Below are 17,707 nucleotides of genomic sequence, written 5' to 3' on the forward strand. Positions count from 1 at the left end.
TTTGGTTGTATGATCTAATTATGGACCAGTGTTCACTGCGCCCACACACACACACACACACACACACACACACACACACACACATTTATTTGTATCACTTACGCTCTTTGCACTGGTTTTCTTCTTTTTCGTCCTGCATACATGTTTAAGGCGTCAGTACAATCCAACTCTTCGGGTCCAATAAATTCAACCCACGATTTCTAACAGATAGTAAAATCCCGAAGACCCACTCTTTCTACTCTAACAAAAAACTGATTTCTTGTACAGGCAATGAGTGTTAAAATTCGAAAATAAATATAATATTTTATCAATAGTGCAAAAAGGCACCCAAAGCTACTGCTACAACATGACCAAACTGCTATTAATATCAATCCTATAAACTTAAAACGCCAAAAGAGATGCAAAAAGTGTAATTCCTCTTCAAATATATTTCAGCGTTCATAAGAGAAGTGACAGCAGGTCCTCGTTATCATATTCTTCATCCTCAGTGCGGCTGAGTTTGTGTAAACAGCTCTCCAAAGTCATTTGCTTGGTTAAAATAATACATTATGATCTATATTTACACAGAACGGGCAAAATAAAACCAAACCCAGAATCATAGCTTCGCGTCTAATTCATTTTTTTTTTTTTTTTTTTGGCCGAGCTGCTCCACTAAGTCCTCCAACTGCGCGCCCCCGACATCAGCTTGCAGGGGCACGCGCATTTGGTTGACCAGGCAACCGGCACAGATTTGCGCAGGAGCGCGCGCAGAGCATCAGAGGCCACGGCATTAAAGGCAAAGGGGAAAAATCTCCTAGGATACAGGACGTCAGACTTTACGTCTGCCGTGATTGGTCAACGGAGTTCAAAATTACGATTTCTCGCTCGTGAATATTAATAAAGAAACGTGACGCTTGGTGATGGATTTGCTGAAAGGCAGACGTTTGTAATTAGGCGCAACGAATGGGGAAGAATTTGTTTATGAATATTAATGAGATTGCAAGTTTACTAATGCTACGTCTCAATTCGCCTACTTATAGGCCTACGCCCTAAAAGTATGTACTATTTTTGTGAAGAAAAAGTGCATACTTTTGAGTGTGTAGCAGAAGAGTAGACAAGCTTTGGGACATAGCCTACTATCACGTTGCTCTGTCGCTTAGTTACACGCATCCTGTCGCAAACTGACCTGTCAATCATCTTGTCAAAGATAAAATCCTCCACATTTCATTTCCTACCGTATCGGAGAGAAATGGTGAAGCACATTGATCTGCAGTCGCGGGTCTATCATGCAAATAACTCTCCTCATATTTATGCATAATGATTCATTTAAAAGTTAATGGCCAAACGGATCTTTATAAAAGTCCACATTGATATTGCAGATGAAATATAACACGGATAACATTAAATAAACATTTTTTCTATCAGGTTAAACTTTGATCTAAATCTAAACCTATCACCGTCGGTCGCGCATATCCGCCATGTTTTGTAGTTTTTTAACACTTTTTACTCATGTTTGTAGTTCCTTCTCCAAAGCGCAGTGGGTTGTGGGGAATATTACTAGCCTTCAGAGTGTGCACGGATCCGCACTTCAAAAATCCATCAGAAATAGTAGACCATCCGGGGACTTCTGGCATACTCTTTTCAACATACTATGCTTTGGGACACACTTATTTTAATCTCACATACTGTTTGAGACACAGGTCAAGAATCGCTCGCGAGGCTGTTTAATTAGAATCCTAGACACTTCTGGCCAATCAGCGGACGGAGCACCTCTTCTGTATAGGTTTCTTTTGAAAATCCCTGAAATTAAATACAATAAACATTTAGGCCTAAATAAATATTTTTAAATCAAATAAATGTCTCTGTTTTTTTTTTTTTTTTTTTTTTTTTTAATGTTAGGCTACTAAAAAGATAGATAGGCTATAATAATAATAGTAATAATCAGCATGTTGTTTCTGTGAAACAAATGTATGCAATTATTAATAAAATATAAATAATTTAAATGATCGAGTTGACTCCGTAAGAAATTCCTGTAATATTTTAATGGGGTGATAATAATTCGTGAGAACTTTAGTCATTCATTCCCTATTTACCGTTATTGCCATATTATATGCATCATATCCTTGCAAAGAGGCTCATTGCAGACTCAATTCCCTTTTGCAAACTTCTGTTATGACGCATCATTTCCTGCGCTTTCAGAAGCGTTTATTGCTGTTCGGCATTTATTGACTATAATGACGGTATTATATAATACTCGTTTATGGACCACAGCAAAATCCCTTCAAGTGCATGCAAACTACTGACTCTTTCATACACATCTGTTTTATACGCATGCATTTAAAGGGCAGTAATGAATAAAAGATGATTCAAAAGTGATTGTAGGCTGTATCTCCCCAATTTTGTTTTAGTTAGGACACCCTATAAAACTGTGGCCAACCACACCAAGTAGTTACAAGAAAACCCATATTGTTTCTTTGTTGTTTCGTTAATTGAAGCAATTGACCACGGCAGAACGACTCATTTCAACTCGCCTTCTTAAAAGTTTCATTTTACACTATACAGTACAGTGTACATGTATACAGTATACAATTGTAGGCCTACTGGCACACATTCAAAATATATACATTAGCGCCCCCATGTGGCAAACACACGTAAACTCCATCCATATGTCTGTCTACACTGGTCTACAGCCAAATGTAGTCAATGCTTAAAATTGTTGATCGGCTGTCGTTTTTAAGATATGCTTTTTGGTCAGTATACGACCATTGGGAATGGCGGAGGACAAGTGAGTAGCCTAATAAAGGTAATGGATCTCAAATTAAACCAGAAATGACTATGAGGCCCTGTTTACACACGGTATTATGATGCGTTTTGGTCGATCGGATCACAAGTAGACGCATATTATGGGATGAAATTAGACTCATAATGATTAACAAATGCATATATCCACGAACTTGATAAATGTTGCAGGTGTGTTTTACTATCCACAACCAAAAGCCTTTCAACTTGCGTGTGCAAACTTTTTCTGGGTCGATCTAATTTTATTCATTTGGACTAATGAGTTTTCGACTAGGCCTACCTTTAGCGTCCGCCCACATGTGATCCGATCGACCAAAACGCATCTTAATACCAGGTGTAAAAAGGGCTTAACATACATATTTGACTGGATCTATGATGACTTGGACATTAATCGCTTTTTAGGCTAAACGATGGTTGATGCAATCTGAAGCTAGCATAGCGTCGTATTATATGAATTCTATCTATCTATCTATCTATCTATCTATCTATCTATCTATCTATCTATCTATCTATCTATCTATCTATCTATCTATCTATCTATCTATCTATCTATCTATCGTCCATTTAAACAGATGTCCAATAAAATGACCAGCTAAAGCCATTGAGTCGTTGACCCCCGTTTAATATTATAAACATATCAATAATGAAGCACAAAACAAAAATTAATCAATTGATAATACAAATACAGAACAAACAAAAGCTATATTTTATATATATAATATAGAGGTGTGTGTATAACTTTTATTTGTGGGACATCCATTTGCGTATAAATTTTACAGTTGTGCAGAACAATGTACAAAAAAAAAGATATATAGTAGCTTACACATAAAAGCATTTACAATGCTGGGTGCACAAGCAAAGAAACAAACATACAATGCTACAACAAACAAAAAAAGATACTGCATTTAAAGAGAGGCCTCACAAACATGTTGTTACGCAAGACACGGGCATCTGAAGTGTCAAGTTTAGTGGTGAATGGGGAGGATGTCCTAATATGTATGAATGATTTTTTTTTTTTTTTTTTTTTGGCACAAGGGGGAGTTCAATGCAGAGGTCGATTATTGGTGTTTTGTCCACTGTGAACCAATTTCAATTAATGGAATTTTGCAGGAACAGCAAATGAACTCACTAAACCTTGTCTAGTAACAAATTACTAATATTTAGGCATCTTACCGAAGTCATAAACATGATACTAATAGTCAAATAGTTTCCTAAGCAGATGGACAGGATTAAAGCGACAAGTAATCTGTCTGTCATCACTAAAAAGCCAAATTGCAGTTATCTAATCTCAAATACAGTGGTTCTCAACTGGTGGGTCGCATGTCTGCTTTGGGAAAATATGACCCAAACACCACAATGTTTTAAACGGCGAACGACTGCAGGAATTGATATCGTTTTGAATTTAATATCAAATTAACATTATTATAAAACACCATTAAGCGCATTTAAGTAAGCAAAAATGTTTGTTTTCAATTTCACACAAGTGTGAAAAAATTCAATTGCGAGTATTTGAGATGCATTAAATACTAGCTATGAATAAAATGGCATCTCCGCCATATGACATGAAATGACATTTGTATGATAAACGCCAAAATCTGAAGCAAAACCACTTGAGAACCACTGATTTAACATAGGCCACATCATTGTGGACGGAGCTTTGTCGCGTCTAAGGACATGGCGTGAAAGATATTTTAAAGCATGAAAACGAAAATCGGAGCAAAACAAATCCATCGCTTTTATTTGTGCGTAATCTGTCAACTTTACAAACTGATAAACGGATCAATTAGCCGACTGATCATCCATCAATCAAACGACCATTTAGCGATTTACTAACCTCCTCTCTTAACCAGCAGACATCTAGCAATAAAACACAGAACGCTCTAACATTACATCAAAGCCAGCTCCTTTAGATTTCGGTACAAACGAAACCAAAAAGTCACTAATCTCGGAAAACGAAAACTGTTTTAAGGCACTTAAGACGACAAACGGGGAGAATGCGTGTCCTGTAACTCTTGAACTGTGAGGCTATGTACAACACTCAGCAAACTAGCATAATCGATTCTGTCCATGCTAACAACAACCAGTTGTTAAAAACTTTGCTTCTCAGATTCAATTATAGCTGCCATTTCAATTCCTTTCCTCCTCCGCAAGCCACGATCATTTCATCCAAAGAGAGTGAAAACAGGAGGGAATATGTGAAATATCCTTTGGGGAGAAAGAAATTAAGGCACACAGTGTTCCCATTTCAGATGATGAAAGGAAAAGGCTTCGGGTGCACGAGTTTGTGGTACATATATATATTTGCTGTTATTATCACACCAAACTTTCTGTTCTTACTGCAGGGTGAAAGAACAAATCTCAGAAGCAACAGCTGTCCAAAACACAAGTATCTACAAGAAAATGAAGGTAAAAAGCCTCTTCAAAAAGTAGGTAGCGACCCTTTTTTTAAAAAAACAATAAAACCAATCAGTCATAATTCCGGAGCTACGAGAAATCTCGTACAAATATGTTTTGGTATATTTACACATTCAAAATGCTGAATCAAATGGCTTTAAATTCTTCAAAAAAGAAAAAAAGGGGCTCAAAGTGGTCTACAAACTTTGGGCCTAATTCACGAAACACTAAAGAACACATTTCTGTGTAAATTGCATTCAATTCTATGCGTACAATTCACGCAGGAATAGTTTTACGAACGATTCACAGAAATTGAACACATTCTCTACACTGTACTCCTAAACTTTTTGGCTGCTGCTGTATTTCCTGACTGACCAAGAACGACACTAAAATGAGTAAAGAAGTCATTAAAATTTCACTGTGGCCGTAAAAAATTGATCGAATCTTTTTTCCGACTAATATTTACTTTTGTTAGGGATCCTTCTTGATGACTAGTCTGTGATGTCTTCTCAAAACTCCCTCTTTTTCTCTTACTATATCTTACCTTTCCTCTGGAGGCAGGATACGCTGGCTGCTGTGATTCATGGCACGCAACACGATTTAAGAATTACTATTATTCTTCTACATAAGCGAACAGAAAGCAAGAGTGTAATCAGCAAATTAAAAGCGGAAAAAATGGCTCAATGGTATTTTCATAATTTCGATTATATGCATACAAAAGTACAAAAAACTGAACAAGTAAATGATAAGCAATAACATTCAGATATTGTTGTAATACACATGAAACATATGCTTAAGGCAAGCATAAACGGGTGGCAAGAGCAGACGGTACTAAAGAGGGTATCTTGTACTGTTTCATTTTTACTCCTTGAATGGAAAAAGTGTTGTGTAGCAGAAACGGGGACATATTTTCTCGGACTATTGATTTCGGTGGTGTTTTTTCTTTACCTCAGAATCCTGTCCCTGTAATTAAAAGGTTGCTCCATTCCTTCTGCATACTTCATAAATGACCTCTAGGCTTCCTCGCGCGCACACATACACAAACACACACTTGCTCACACACCTCTCCTTGCCATTACACTCTCTATCCCACTCCAGAATGGCGAAAAAAAGAAGAAGAAATCCAATCAGGGATGAAAGGCCATGCTTAAAAGAAATAAATATGAACTTTCTTTTACTGCTTATTTCTCTTCAGAGAGGGTGTGGATAAGTATATAAGTAGATAAGTGTGAAAGAATGTGTGGTAAAAATTGCTTTTGAAGCTCTGCAATGTCTCATAGGTTTTCAACCCAGAGTGTCACCAGAAGTGGATGTATCTCTCGAAGGGACAATCAAGTTGCTGTATTTATGTGTGCATTTTTTTCCCCTAGAAACAGGCACTGCGCTGTTGATGTGTCAGTCGCTGCATTGGGTGGGATCTACCACTAATAGTCACAGCAATTGCTTTGGTTGTTCTCGGAAAAGTAGGTGGTTCCGTTGGTCAGTGAGGGAAAGAGGTACGCTCCTTTCTCCTCAAGTGGACGGTTTGGAATCTGTGAAGGGACAAAATTGAAACCATTAAAGGAATGTTTTGTCCATTCCATGGTAATAATGTCATGATATTCATTAAGTTGTGCATGGAAAAAAATTTAAAGCAGAACTCTCTACATTTTTGAACTTTTGCACCCAGCCTGTGGTTACTGACAAACTGTTTTGATGGCTTCCTTTACTATTCAGGGTTTTGTACTTTTTATGAAAACATAATTCATATTCAAAAGATCTTTAACTAACTTTAGACAATGGTTTTTTCTTATCCAAGACAAAATCTTAACTTTTTTTTCTTCATATCTAAGCAAAATGGACAATATAACTGAAATATACTGAAATTAATCAAAATTGGGAGCTTTTATATTAGAATTGAATTACATCAAGAAATATGTTGTCACCGAGAACTACTCTGTATTGCCCACAATTTGAAACAAATTGACTGAGCACATTGTGAATAGATTCATCTTTAGATTCATCTTTAGATTCATCGAGTATCTGTCCACCTCAGAAGCTCTAGACTTCGACAAAAATACTTCTTTACACATGGTGACAAAAGTAAAATCCCAAAACTGTTCTTTCCCACAAAGACTTGTGACTGGTGGTAGAGCTGAGATAACCCAACCTGTTAAAAAAAAAAAAAAAAGCCCTGGATGTGTGATGACACATTCTGCCTGGGGTAAAAACCGGGCAGTTTGATGACACATTAAGCCTGGGGTAAAAACCGCTAAGTTCCGCTATTCTCAACAAACTTCAAGACTCACTCTAAAATTAGGGAGTGAGAACACATGTGTTTGCTTTGATCAGTGGTCTAGAGAGCACGGTAGTTTAAAGTTATAATTATACAATGGATTAAATTAGTACAGTTTACCTGTGTCTGGCCATTGCAGGAGAGATACTGCTGAGCAAGTATGTTATCTGGAGTCAATCCAAGTGGGACTTGACAGTCCATGGGGCTGATGTTGGTGCCCTCCTGTGGGATGACCGGCGTGTCCACGATTGACTCGCTAGGACCTCTCTGGTAGTAACAGGATTCTTGTGTAGGACTCTGGGTAATCAGACCTTTAGCCCTCTGGCAGGATGTCATTGAAGATACTGGATTGGCTGAACCATACTGCATCCCATTCAGCGAGGGTTGAGGCGTGCTTGTGAACATGCAGCTGTTGGGGTTCTGCTGAGGATAGACGCCATTTGCAGTTGTCTCGGGCAGGAATCCTTGTGCGTTTGTGTGCGACAACAGTCCAATCATGTCTCTTTGAAAGTCTTTCACTTGGCCGATGAAGCCCGTCATATTCTGATGCCCGCTGGAAAATGATTTAGGGACCTGCGGAGGGGTAGGCTGGGATTTCTGCCAGGCAGGCAGTCCTGGATTGGCAGGATTTTGAGTGTGAAGAGAAAACTGTCCTTGTAAGTGGGTAGTTGGGCCAGAGTGCAGTCCTGCATCTTGTGAAACTGAAACGTTATGGCCGCAAGAGTTCATCAGGTTATCCACCATATTGTTGCTGTCGGACACCCACTGAGGGTTCTGACTGATTGACGGCTGTTGGGGAAGTGAATTCTGGAAGCCTATCGGCAGGGTGGAAGTGCCCTGCAATAGAGGGCTTTGAAGAGGGAGAGTCATTGCGTTGGGATGGGGCTGGTTTCCAGTCTGTAGGTTTCTCTGGCCACATGGCACCATTCCGTTCTCTTGCACGGCACCTTGCAGACCAAGCCTGACTTGGCTTGACTGCTGACTACACTGCATGGCAAGAGAAGGATTAAACATGATGTTATTATTGCTGGGCATATTTTGGGTTGTCTGGTCTAGTCCAAATGATTGGACGAAAGTGTCGCCAGGTAAAATCTGTGGCCCCATATGGGTGAGCTTGGCCATCCCTCTTCCAGGGCTACTGGCATCCACTCCATCCTGGATGCTCATTCCGATGAACTCACCCGGACCTTGAGATCCGCCAAGCATCCCTGCCTGGCAGTTGAATGCCTGGTTAGCAACCAAGTTATTCTGTAACTCCGGCACCTCAACAAATAGATCCTGGTCCTTTAGCTGTTCAGGCAATTGAACACCACTTTCCTTGAAAAGTGCATCCTCGACATAGGAGAGGATGTCGTTGGTGAGGATTTTGTTAAGATCCATATCGTTGTTGTAGTTCATCCTGAGCAGAGTGTTCTCCCACTCCTTCAGCTCCAATTTGTCCACATCAAAATCCTGAAGGTTGTCGCAAAAAGTGGTGTCCCCGATAATCTGCTGCAAGGTTTCCATCATGTCCTTTACCACACCTTCCTCCTTTATCTCAGGTACAGTGTTTGTGGCTGACGGCTGCCAGGTGTTCCCAGGGACATTGAGCAGGGCGTGGCTATCCCTGAAAGCCTTGTCAAGCGTAAACTGTGAATTGGGGTCATTGTTCTGGTTGTAGATAGAAAGATCCTGGTTCAGCATGGAGCCAAGAATAGAATCTGGATCCAGAGATGGAGGTTTGTTTATCTTCTGGGGTTTGCTCTGATTTTGAATGTCAGTGATGATGTCCAGTGTGGGGTCAGTCTCATACAAGACACCCTCACCAGTGGTGCAGTTAAAGGGTAGCTGCAACTTCCTTTGACTGAGGTGTTCCTCACCCTCCTCATTTCTACAAAATACAGACTATATTTATTAGAAAAACAAGGAGATTAGCTCAGCAACGATATTACTAAAAAGCAGGTTTTACTTACGTTAGTGCTCTCTGTCGAACAATTATGAAGTCTGGCCTTCCTCCTTTATAAACAAGCCTAGCATTGGACTGCACCCAGATCCATGCACCCCATTTCGCGAGAAGTCTGAAGACGGTTAAACCACTTTCTCCTGTCTTTATCACTATGAGAGAAAGTAAGAGAAAATATATATTTTAAAAGGTCTTCTATAGAAATCAAACTGATAGTCTTATGGAGTTCATAAACTCAACTCATCCCAAAGCCAAGTTGAACATCTAAGAATGGACTTGGCTTTGATTTAATAGTAAATACTTGGTCAAGGTCTGATATAACTCACTTCTGACATGGTTGTCTGCACAGTACATCATGTCAGCAGCATGAATGAACTGATAACCGGAGCCTCTCATGCACAGCTCAATCTCAGTGTAGCCAAGAACCACCTTCCCTCTGCAAAATGAGAAATAGATAGGAAAAAATGTTAACACTGTTTATACCACTTCCAAATAATGTATTGGCCCAATCTGATGCTGTATTTGACTTCAAACTCAAAACTACCTTGTGTCAATACCCAGGGGTGTGAAGTCCAGCTTGTGTTTGGTTTGGAAAAGAAGAGTCTTGCTTCTGATTTCCAAGATTGAGGGTGGCTGGAGGGGTGTGGCTATGACAAAAAGAGCCAGCTGAGGATGGGACAAGGTCCCATCTTCCACCACTTTATTTTGCCCATACAGATATTTCAGCCTCCCCTGGAAGTTCAGGGCCTTAGGGGCAAAAGGAAGGACATGAAAGTCATTTTAGCCCCATGAGGGTCCGACACAGAGTAAACAATCCACAGCAGATTTATTTACACAGCTGTTGCTGTTACTGCATCATTGTGTACACAGAAAATCAAACATGGTTGAATATAGCACAAAGTGTACATCTAAAATATATACATTTTGGTTTGGACTGGCATAAAGGTGTAATAGACATCTAGGATGTTTACCAAGAAGCCTGATGAGTTGTCAAGGAGGCACCGGAATCGGCAGCAGAAGCTTCGTTCCAGGAAAGATGAGTTTTCTGGAGGGATGTGTTGAGGGTTGTAGTTTACCATGTCTCTGGTAATGTCACTGCTGCTCTGCATTGCTGAAGACCAATTGGTTTTGCCAAACAAAAGAGGAAAACAGTGATGTAATCGGCTGTAAATCACTACCTGTGTTCATCATCCTGGGTTTATACAAGGCTCCATTTTATAAATCTGAACTGATCCTCCGACAGCTTGTTCTCCACAAACATACTTCCATGACTCAGTAATGATGACAGCAGAAAGCTGCTCATTGACAAAACATTCAGGGCTGGGCACCGCAGTAAATGCTGACGAGATCTTACCAGGAACTCACTGACCCTATTTAAACACCAACGTTGGGGTGAGTTGCTACTAACCATCGGATCCTTCGCCACCATCGCACGAGGTGGGATTGAGAGCGAAGTGTAGTTGTCTGCGGAACATTGCCCGATCGTCTGTATGGATGAGCTCAAATACACTCTGGTGGACCACATCCGACTGTGAAGACAGTGAAAGAGGACATTAATAAAAACATACATGATCACAGGGCATGTTATGCACCCAGCATCTCCTAATAATCCATTCCATTATGAGTGTTTTACCGTTACCATTCAATATGGCAATGTTTTTTCCACTGTCACAAACAAGTTCTCATGTAGTTATTTTCTTTCCATTATGTAATTGCAGTGTTTATGCCAATCAAATGCAAAAAATGGAATCTATTGTGGTGGCTCATATTTAATGAAAAAGCATTCGCACATTTGTCTCTAGAGTTTAAGAGGAGATCTCAATGTCCATTTTAGGACTGTATTTAATTTATCAAAAAGTAGATGCTTCCCTCTAGAGGCCTGGCATAGTAACTGCAGCTTGTCTTGCATTTTTCCTTTCGGCCTATGTATTTTCCTCCCTGTGTTCTCTCTCTCTCTCTCTCTCTCTCTCTCTCTCTCTCTCTCTCTCTCTCTCTCTCTCTCTCTCTCTCTCTCTCTCTCTCTCTCTCTCTCTCTCTCTCTCTCTCTCTCTCTCTCTCTCTCTCTCTCTCTCTCTCTCTCTCTCTCTCTCTCTCTCTCTCTCTCTCTCTCTCTCTCTCTCTCTCTCTCTCTCTCTCTCTCTCTCTCTCTCTCTCTCTCTCTCTCTCTCTCTCTCTCTCTCTCTCTCTCTCTCTCTCTCTCTCTCTCTCTCTCTCTCTCTCTCTCTCTCTCTCTCTCTCTCTCTCTCTCTCTCTCTCTCTCTTTCCTTAGAAGACCAGTGAAAACAGGCAAGCTTCTTCTAAGTGCTTGTGCTGTGTGCACGCTAATTGCTGCAGGCTGGACAGTGGGGATGAAAACCAGACAAGGTCCAGAAACCATTCATGACAACTAGTACCAGCAAACAACACACATTTAAAGGTTAATGAGGACACACATGGTAGGGAGTAGAAAGAAGAGATATATGTTAATTGCTCAAAAATATGTATACATGTCGCTGATATTTAAACATATATAGAGTAAGTATATACACAGATGTTTTTCAACAGGGTACATAGAATAATGATGTTGAGCCATTCTATAACATCTAAAAATAATAAAATTAAATACTAATATTATCTATAAAACCATATTTTTCAATACATATCATAAATGTATTTGAATAATCGAATCAAACTCCCCATCTAAAAACCAAATTATTGCAATATTTACTTCTACAGTTAACACGTTTCTTCATTTTATGCAACAAACAAAAGGATAGTATATCATAAATATAAAAAATGTTGTCCAGCCCTGTTAAGAACTGAATTTTGAGGAGTAAAAGCACAGAACACTTAACACTAAAAATGTCAGACACCTACATGATAGAATAATGTAATTAAAAGTATGTGAATAGTTATAAGCGACTAGAGTCACAACAGGTGTTGGCAGTGGGTATGTAATGTATTTATGCGTTTATGTGTGCAGGTGGTGCTGCCTGCGTAACCGTAGCGACCTGGACTTGCGTTACATGCTAGAGAGGGAACGACGTCACACTCTAGGGAAATTGATTTAGTGAGGAAAAACAGGTACGCAAGCACAAGCACACACTATATGTACAGATGCACATCAACAAACACAATGAAACCGCAGGTCTTATTCACAAATCATAATATATGTATTATAATATATACATATATTATTCTCGTGTGCCTAGAACGAGAATGTGTATTTGAGTAGGCATTGTGTAACATATAGCCTACTTCTTATATTATTGTTGGATATAGTTATGAAAAAGCTATTGTTAATATGATCCATACATGCAAACTATACGTACAATACACCACAGGAACACATACATAAGATCTTTCACAGAACTGGCTGCGGTTCACACACAAACAGACAAACAGGTTTAGCAAGTTCTTTAATGAAGTCTCCAAACATTCAATTTGACTCTCTTTGATGTTCTTTTTCTGAGCTTCTCCTCTTTTATAAACAAAACCAAACTATGTCCGATATGCACATCACAGGGTGAAAGAAAACTTGATCGCTAAGCATTTGCAAATATTAGCTTACATCATTTTGAATAAGTCTTCCAAACAGGACAAGGAAGAAAACCTGAACAACATCTGAACAACATTGACTAGTTTGTTCACTATTTAAAAAAACAAATCCTCATCGACGCCACAGATGTTTAACAGTAAACAAACCATTCAGATTAAGAAATCGAACCCAGAGACAGCTCAGCAATTTTTCACAACCTACTTTCACGCTTCAGTTATGGAACAGTAAGCACCCGTGACCGACAATCGGGCCCACAGAATTATCCTGACGATAAGAGAAATTCATGATTCCTTCAGGGTGAGGAAATACTCAACAAACAAATGAAGAATGATTCAAATGTTTCCAACTCCAGCACAGACTTGACAATTACACTGGATTTATCAATTATCAATCGAAACGCAATAGGATTGTTTGAGGCTAGTAAACTAATAATAATTTTTCCTGGTAAACAATACAAAAAACAAAACAAGGAAAGGTTGGAAGAGGCCTAGCACTATTTGTGTTGATTACGGAAATTTCAACGTATGACGAGATGCCTAATGTTAAATAAAAGCTGTACTTCCTAAAGAAACGTTTTAAAGCAAACTCACCTGATGGAAGCCCAGGTAGTCCTGTATAGTTGGAGACGAATAAAACACGTAACCTTCGGCGGTGACAACCAGAACAAAGCCATTGAGGGCCTGAAAACAAAATAAGACAAATATGTGTTAAAACATGTTAACAACAAATTGCACGCTAAGTCAAAGCTGTATGGAATGAAATATTTCATAAACAAAAACAAAGGTTTATTCCCGGTACACATTGTACGATTTTGGGCTGTCCCAGACGAAAGATGACCAATCGTGGCGATTTCTGTGCCAGTCGTGGCTCCTAAACGGTGGTCCTACGTCATACAGTGAGAGGTTCAAAGACAGCTGTTGTCACAGTCTTGCGACCAAAGATAGCCTTTGTCTGACTGTATCAGAAATTTAGCGTGATCATCTCACGGTGTGTTTGCTGCTACGACCAACATTTACTGACTAGCCAATAAAAATGCAACATGAAATGGCGTATTGGTCAACGTGACATGGCGCTAAAACTTAAAACTACTTACCTCAACTCCGTTTGCAAAATTGGCATGTCAAGTTGGCCTCTTTTCCCTAGTCATGACTGTGTCCATATTCTTCTCTTTCGCTCGCTCTTTTTATCAGCGGACATAAAAAACACGATTGCCGAAATGCAATTCATCTTGCTCTATTCGTTTACCACTAGCGCATGCTGATGACGTTTTATATACCGACGTCTATACTAACTTGCGTCGTAGCCTACGATTCAATAGGCGTCATCATCGTACAATCTACATACATGTCGTCGTACCCAAGTTTATTAGATCCATGTCGTACAGTGTGAATTGTAATGGATTGCTGAAATCGCACAGTCTGTAGCAGGCATAATGCGAAACACACAGCGTCTGGGATTGTGAGTTAGTGTAAGACTGTAGATGGGTGGGGGTAATGGGGCCATTTTTCTTCTTTTACATCTTTTTTTTTTTTTTTTTTAAGTAAACATCCCATGTAATTATCCAAGCTTTTGTTAAGGTGTTGAACATGACAACAGACAGGGGGTGAATATCGCCGCTAGTCACGCACAGGAACCAACAGCCCTCAAACAATGGAGAGAGAGAGAGAGAGAGAGAGAGAGAGAGAGAGAGAGAGAGAGAGAGAGAGAGAGAGAGAGAGAGAGAGAGAGAGAGAGAGAGAGAGAGAGAGAGAGAGAGAGAGAGAGAGAGAGAGAGAGAGAGAGAGAGAGAGAGAGAGAGAGAGAGAGAGAGAGAGAGAGAGAGAGAGAGACCCACAATATTTGTAGGTGGAAAGCAACATAGCATTGCTCAACAGCGGAGAATCTCAATTGCTCAGACTTCATTACATTTCACCAAGCATGACAACAGCTACAATAAACAAAATGTCAACCCAACTTTCCTTCACGAGTTTATGACATGGAAGCTTAAGTTGAGTGTTTTATTTGAGCGGGTATAGATGGACTTTATGGCTACTGTTTATTTTAATATCCTTCCAAGGAATCAGGAAACGATCACTCTTTTACCTGCTATACACACACACAAACATAATGGGAAATTACCCACTTCTTTGCGCAGCCCAGAGTGACAGTTTGCATAAATAAATAACGAGGGAATAATAAAGATGCTTGGTCACGACTTTTCCTGAATTGGTAGAAACAGATTTAAGACCCCTGCGAATAGCAAATCGGTCTGACCTTAGATTGACGTGCCGAAAGATGGGAAGACCTCCCAGAAGATGATTCTTATCACTCACACACAAATTCACAAAAAGATCCGGGCCATTTTAGGTGAGAAATGAGGTGCAAAGGTGTTTATAAAATGTGTTAATGTTGAGTGTGAGCGTATGTAAACAAGTGGGAGGTCGTTATGAAGATTCCTGGTAATTCTCAAGAAAATAGATCAAGGAATTGGTGCATTTTCATGCGTTTTACCTGCAACAACAGGTCCCCCTCTGAGAAACTGACTCCATCCAGACTGGTGGCTGTCTGTCCATTTCCTCCAAATGCCCCTGTCCGGTCACTTAGCCATCCATTTCCTCCTGTCTTTTTGACTGTGGCTAAAGCAAAGAGAGAGAGAGAGAGAGAAAGAGTATGGTTACTAAAAGGTTACCATCATGAATGTCATTCTGTGCCGGTTTGATAAGGAGATTTGATGTTTTTGTAAGATTTAAAACATTCTTTCAGACAAATAATATGAAATAATCCATTACTTCAAAATAGTCAATCACCATGGATGGAGACAAGCCAAAAAGCATTCAAATAAAATAACTTTACAGGATTTTGAGCTACGTGTTTACAAAAAATGTAAAAGTTGGCACCAGCAATGCATCATTAAAGTTGTACATTTTGCTGAAAAATCTATGAAAACATCACATGACCAAGCAGAACGTCACTACCCTTCTACTGTGAACTCAGGAAGAAACTAGGACTAACATGATCAATCAACGTCATCAACAGTTTCCTCTCCAGATGTCTTGAACTCAGTATATTTTTGTTGTTTTTTTATTACTTGCCTTCTCACTCTCAACATGTACCAAGCAAAAATGTGTTTGAAAACAAAGGCCATTATAGTCAAATTTACAAGGTGCTAGTCAATTAAACAAATTGTTTATTAGCTAAAGCTTCTTTTGCTGAACGTTTGAGTCTTGCCCATTTTGGTTACACAAGCTACAACATCAACATCACGTCCAAGGGCAACTAAATGTACTAACATGTTACAAATCAATAAGGAACCGCTGAGGTAAACAATTAAGTAAACTATGAGGCAAAGCCAGTGGTAAAATCTGATGTAAACTGAAGTCTGAGGAAACATTTTAAGTCAACTGAGGTAAAATGTGAAGTAAGCTCTAATGCAAACATGCAAGGTAAAATGTAAAATGCGTAAAATGTGTAAAGTAAATTGATGACATTTTAAATTTATTTAGGTAAAATATGAGGTAAATCATGTAAACTAAATTTTGAGATTAAATGAGAAAAAAAAAAGTCGGTGAAACTGAGTTAGAATCTGTGGTGAACTAAAGGGTAAAATATAAGGCAAAATCTGAGGTAAATGTAAATTAATACATTAATGAGTTAAAATCTGTGGCGAACTCTGATGTAAACCGTGAAGTGAGCTCTAAAATAAACCTGTACGACAAAAGTGAAGTAAACATGCAAAATCAGAGATAAATCTTGATATAAACTGAGGTCAAATATTTGATGAACGGAGCTAAAAAATGAGGTAAATGAGGTAAAAATCTGTGGTGAAGCTAAAAAGTAAGGTAAAATGAAAAGTGAGGTAAACTCTTAAGTAAATGAAAATAAAATATAAGGTAACTCTGATGTAAACTCTTTGGTAACCCACTGCCTTTAAGGTAAAATACGAGGTAAACGTTGTGGTTAACTCTGATGTAAAATCTGAGTTCACTTCTTGAAGCATGACCACACTGAACATGTGACAGAGACTTTTTTTTATTCCTGCTCTCAGAGAGAGAGAGAGAGAGAGAGAGAGAGAGAGAGAGAGAGAGAGAGAGATTTCAACACTTTCACAGCGCACAGGACGTCTGAACAGACACACACACCAACACTCTCACTTCACACAATGCAATTTTATATGTGTGAGGAAAAAAAGTACAGTTTTCTAAAAGAACCTCAACTGACATCATTAAGAATAGCACAGATAAGCAATTATTATAAGCAATTGCATAATTTCCAGTATTAGTCAATGATTTCCAGTTCCAAATACTTGATTATTTTTCTGTGGTTTTGCCATGTTTTCCATACATTCCATTTCAGTATCGATTCATTTTAAATTCACATCGCTAAATGAATACTAAACTAACTGATATATTACATCTCTAATGTTTATCGCCAAGTACGTGTTAGACTTTAGTTGGGAGTTTTTTTTGTGTGTGGAAATGTCTAGAGCTAGGCTAACGCTGAGCTAACATAAGCCAGTGGGTGCGGCTCGCTAAGCCATTTCCTCCCTGACCGGCGCAGATGCCTTGCTATTTCTAGACCTTATCAAAAGCTCTCTATCGTAACCCTTGGAGGAAAAAAAAAAAAAGAAGGGAGGGGAAAAAAAACGAATAAGAAGAAGTGGAGGAGGGGAAAGAACAGCGTTTTTCTGCTAAGCACCAAAAATATCTCCCCCACAGGACACAGATGTTGAGAGATTATTTGGCGAGGGGAAAAGCCGAGGCGAACTCAAACCACTTTAAACATGGACTGCTGATCGGTCTGG

At 39.2% G+C, this 17,707-nt stretch overlaps 2 protein-coding genes across 2 annotated transcripts in view; both read right to left on the reverse strand.

The window, feature by feature from the left end:
* The window catches only part of ahr1b (aryl hydrocarbon receptor 1b), a 46,699-nt gene extending 46,429 nt beyond the window's left edge, over positions 1-270 (reverse strand). Inside the window, exon 1 of the mRNA XM_081384023.1 lies at positions 103-270. Within this exon, the coding sequence (XP_081240149.1) occupies positions 103-143 (41 nt within the window). The 5' untranslated portion in view covers positions 144-270. The remainder of the gene's footprint in view (positions 1-102) is intronic.
* A 3,222-nt stretch (positions 271-3,492) lies between these two features.
* ahr2 (aryl hydrocarbon receptor 2) overlaps positions 3,493-17,707 on the reverse strand; it is a 64,128-nt gene continuing 49,913 nt past the window's right edge. The window contains exons 3-11 of the mRNA XM_081385166.1: positions 15,418-15,542; positions 13,518-13,607; positions 10,798-10,918; positions 10,361-10,500; positions 9,934-10,136; positions 9,716-9,825; positions 9,400-9,541; positions 7,568-9,317; positions 3,493-6,704 (exon numbers count right to left, since the gene is read on the reverse strand). Of these exons, the coding sequence (XP_081241292.1) occupies positions 6,597-6,704; positions 7,568-9,317; positions 9,400-9,541; positions 9,716-9,825; positions 9,934-10,136; positions 10,361-10,500; positions 10,798-10,918; positions 13,518-13,607; positions 15,418-15,542 (2,789 nt within the window). The 3' untranslated portion in view covers positions 3,493-6,596. The remainder of the gene's footprint in view (positions 6,705-7,567; positions 9,318-9,399; positions 9,542-9,715; positions 9,826-9,933; positions 10,137-10,360; positions 10,501-10,797; positions 10,919-13,517; positions 13,608-15,417; positions 15,543-17,707) is intronic.

This window comes from Scardinius erythrophthalmus, assembly GCF_964197995.2.
Source record: "Scardinius erythrophthalmus genome assembly, chromosome: 14".
NCBI classification, from domain to species: Eukaryota; Metazoa; Chordata; class Actinopteri; order Cypriniformes; family Leuciscidae; genus Scardinius; species Scardinius erythrophthalmus.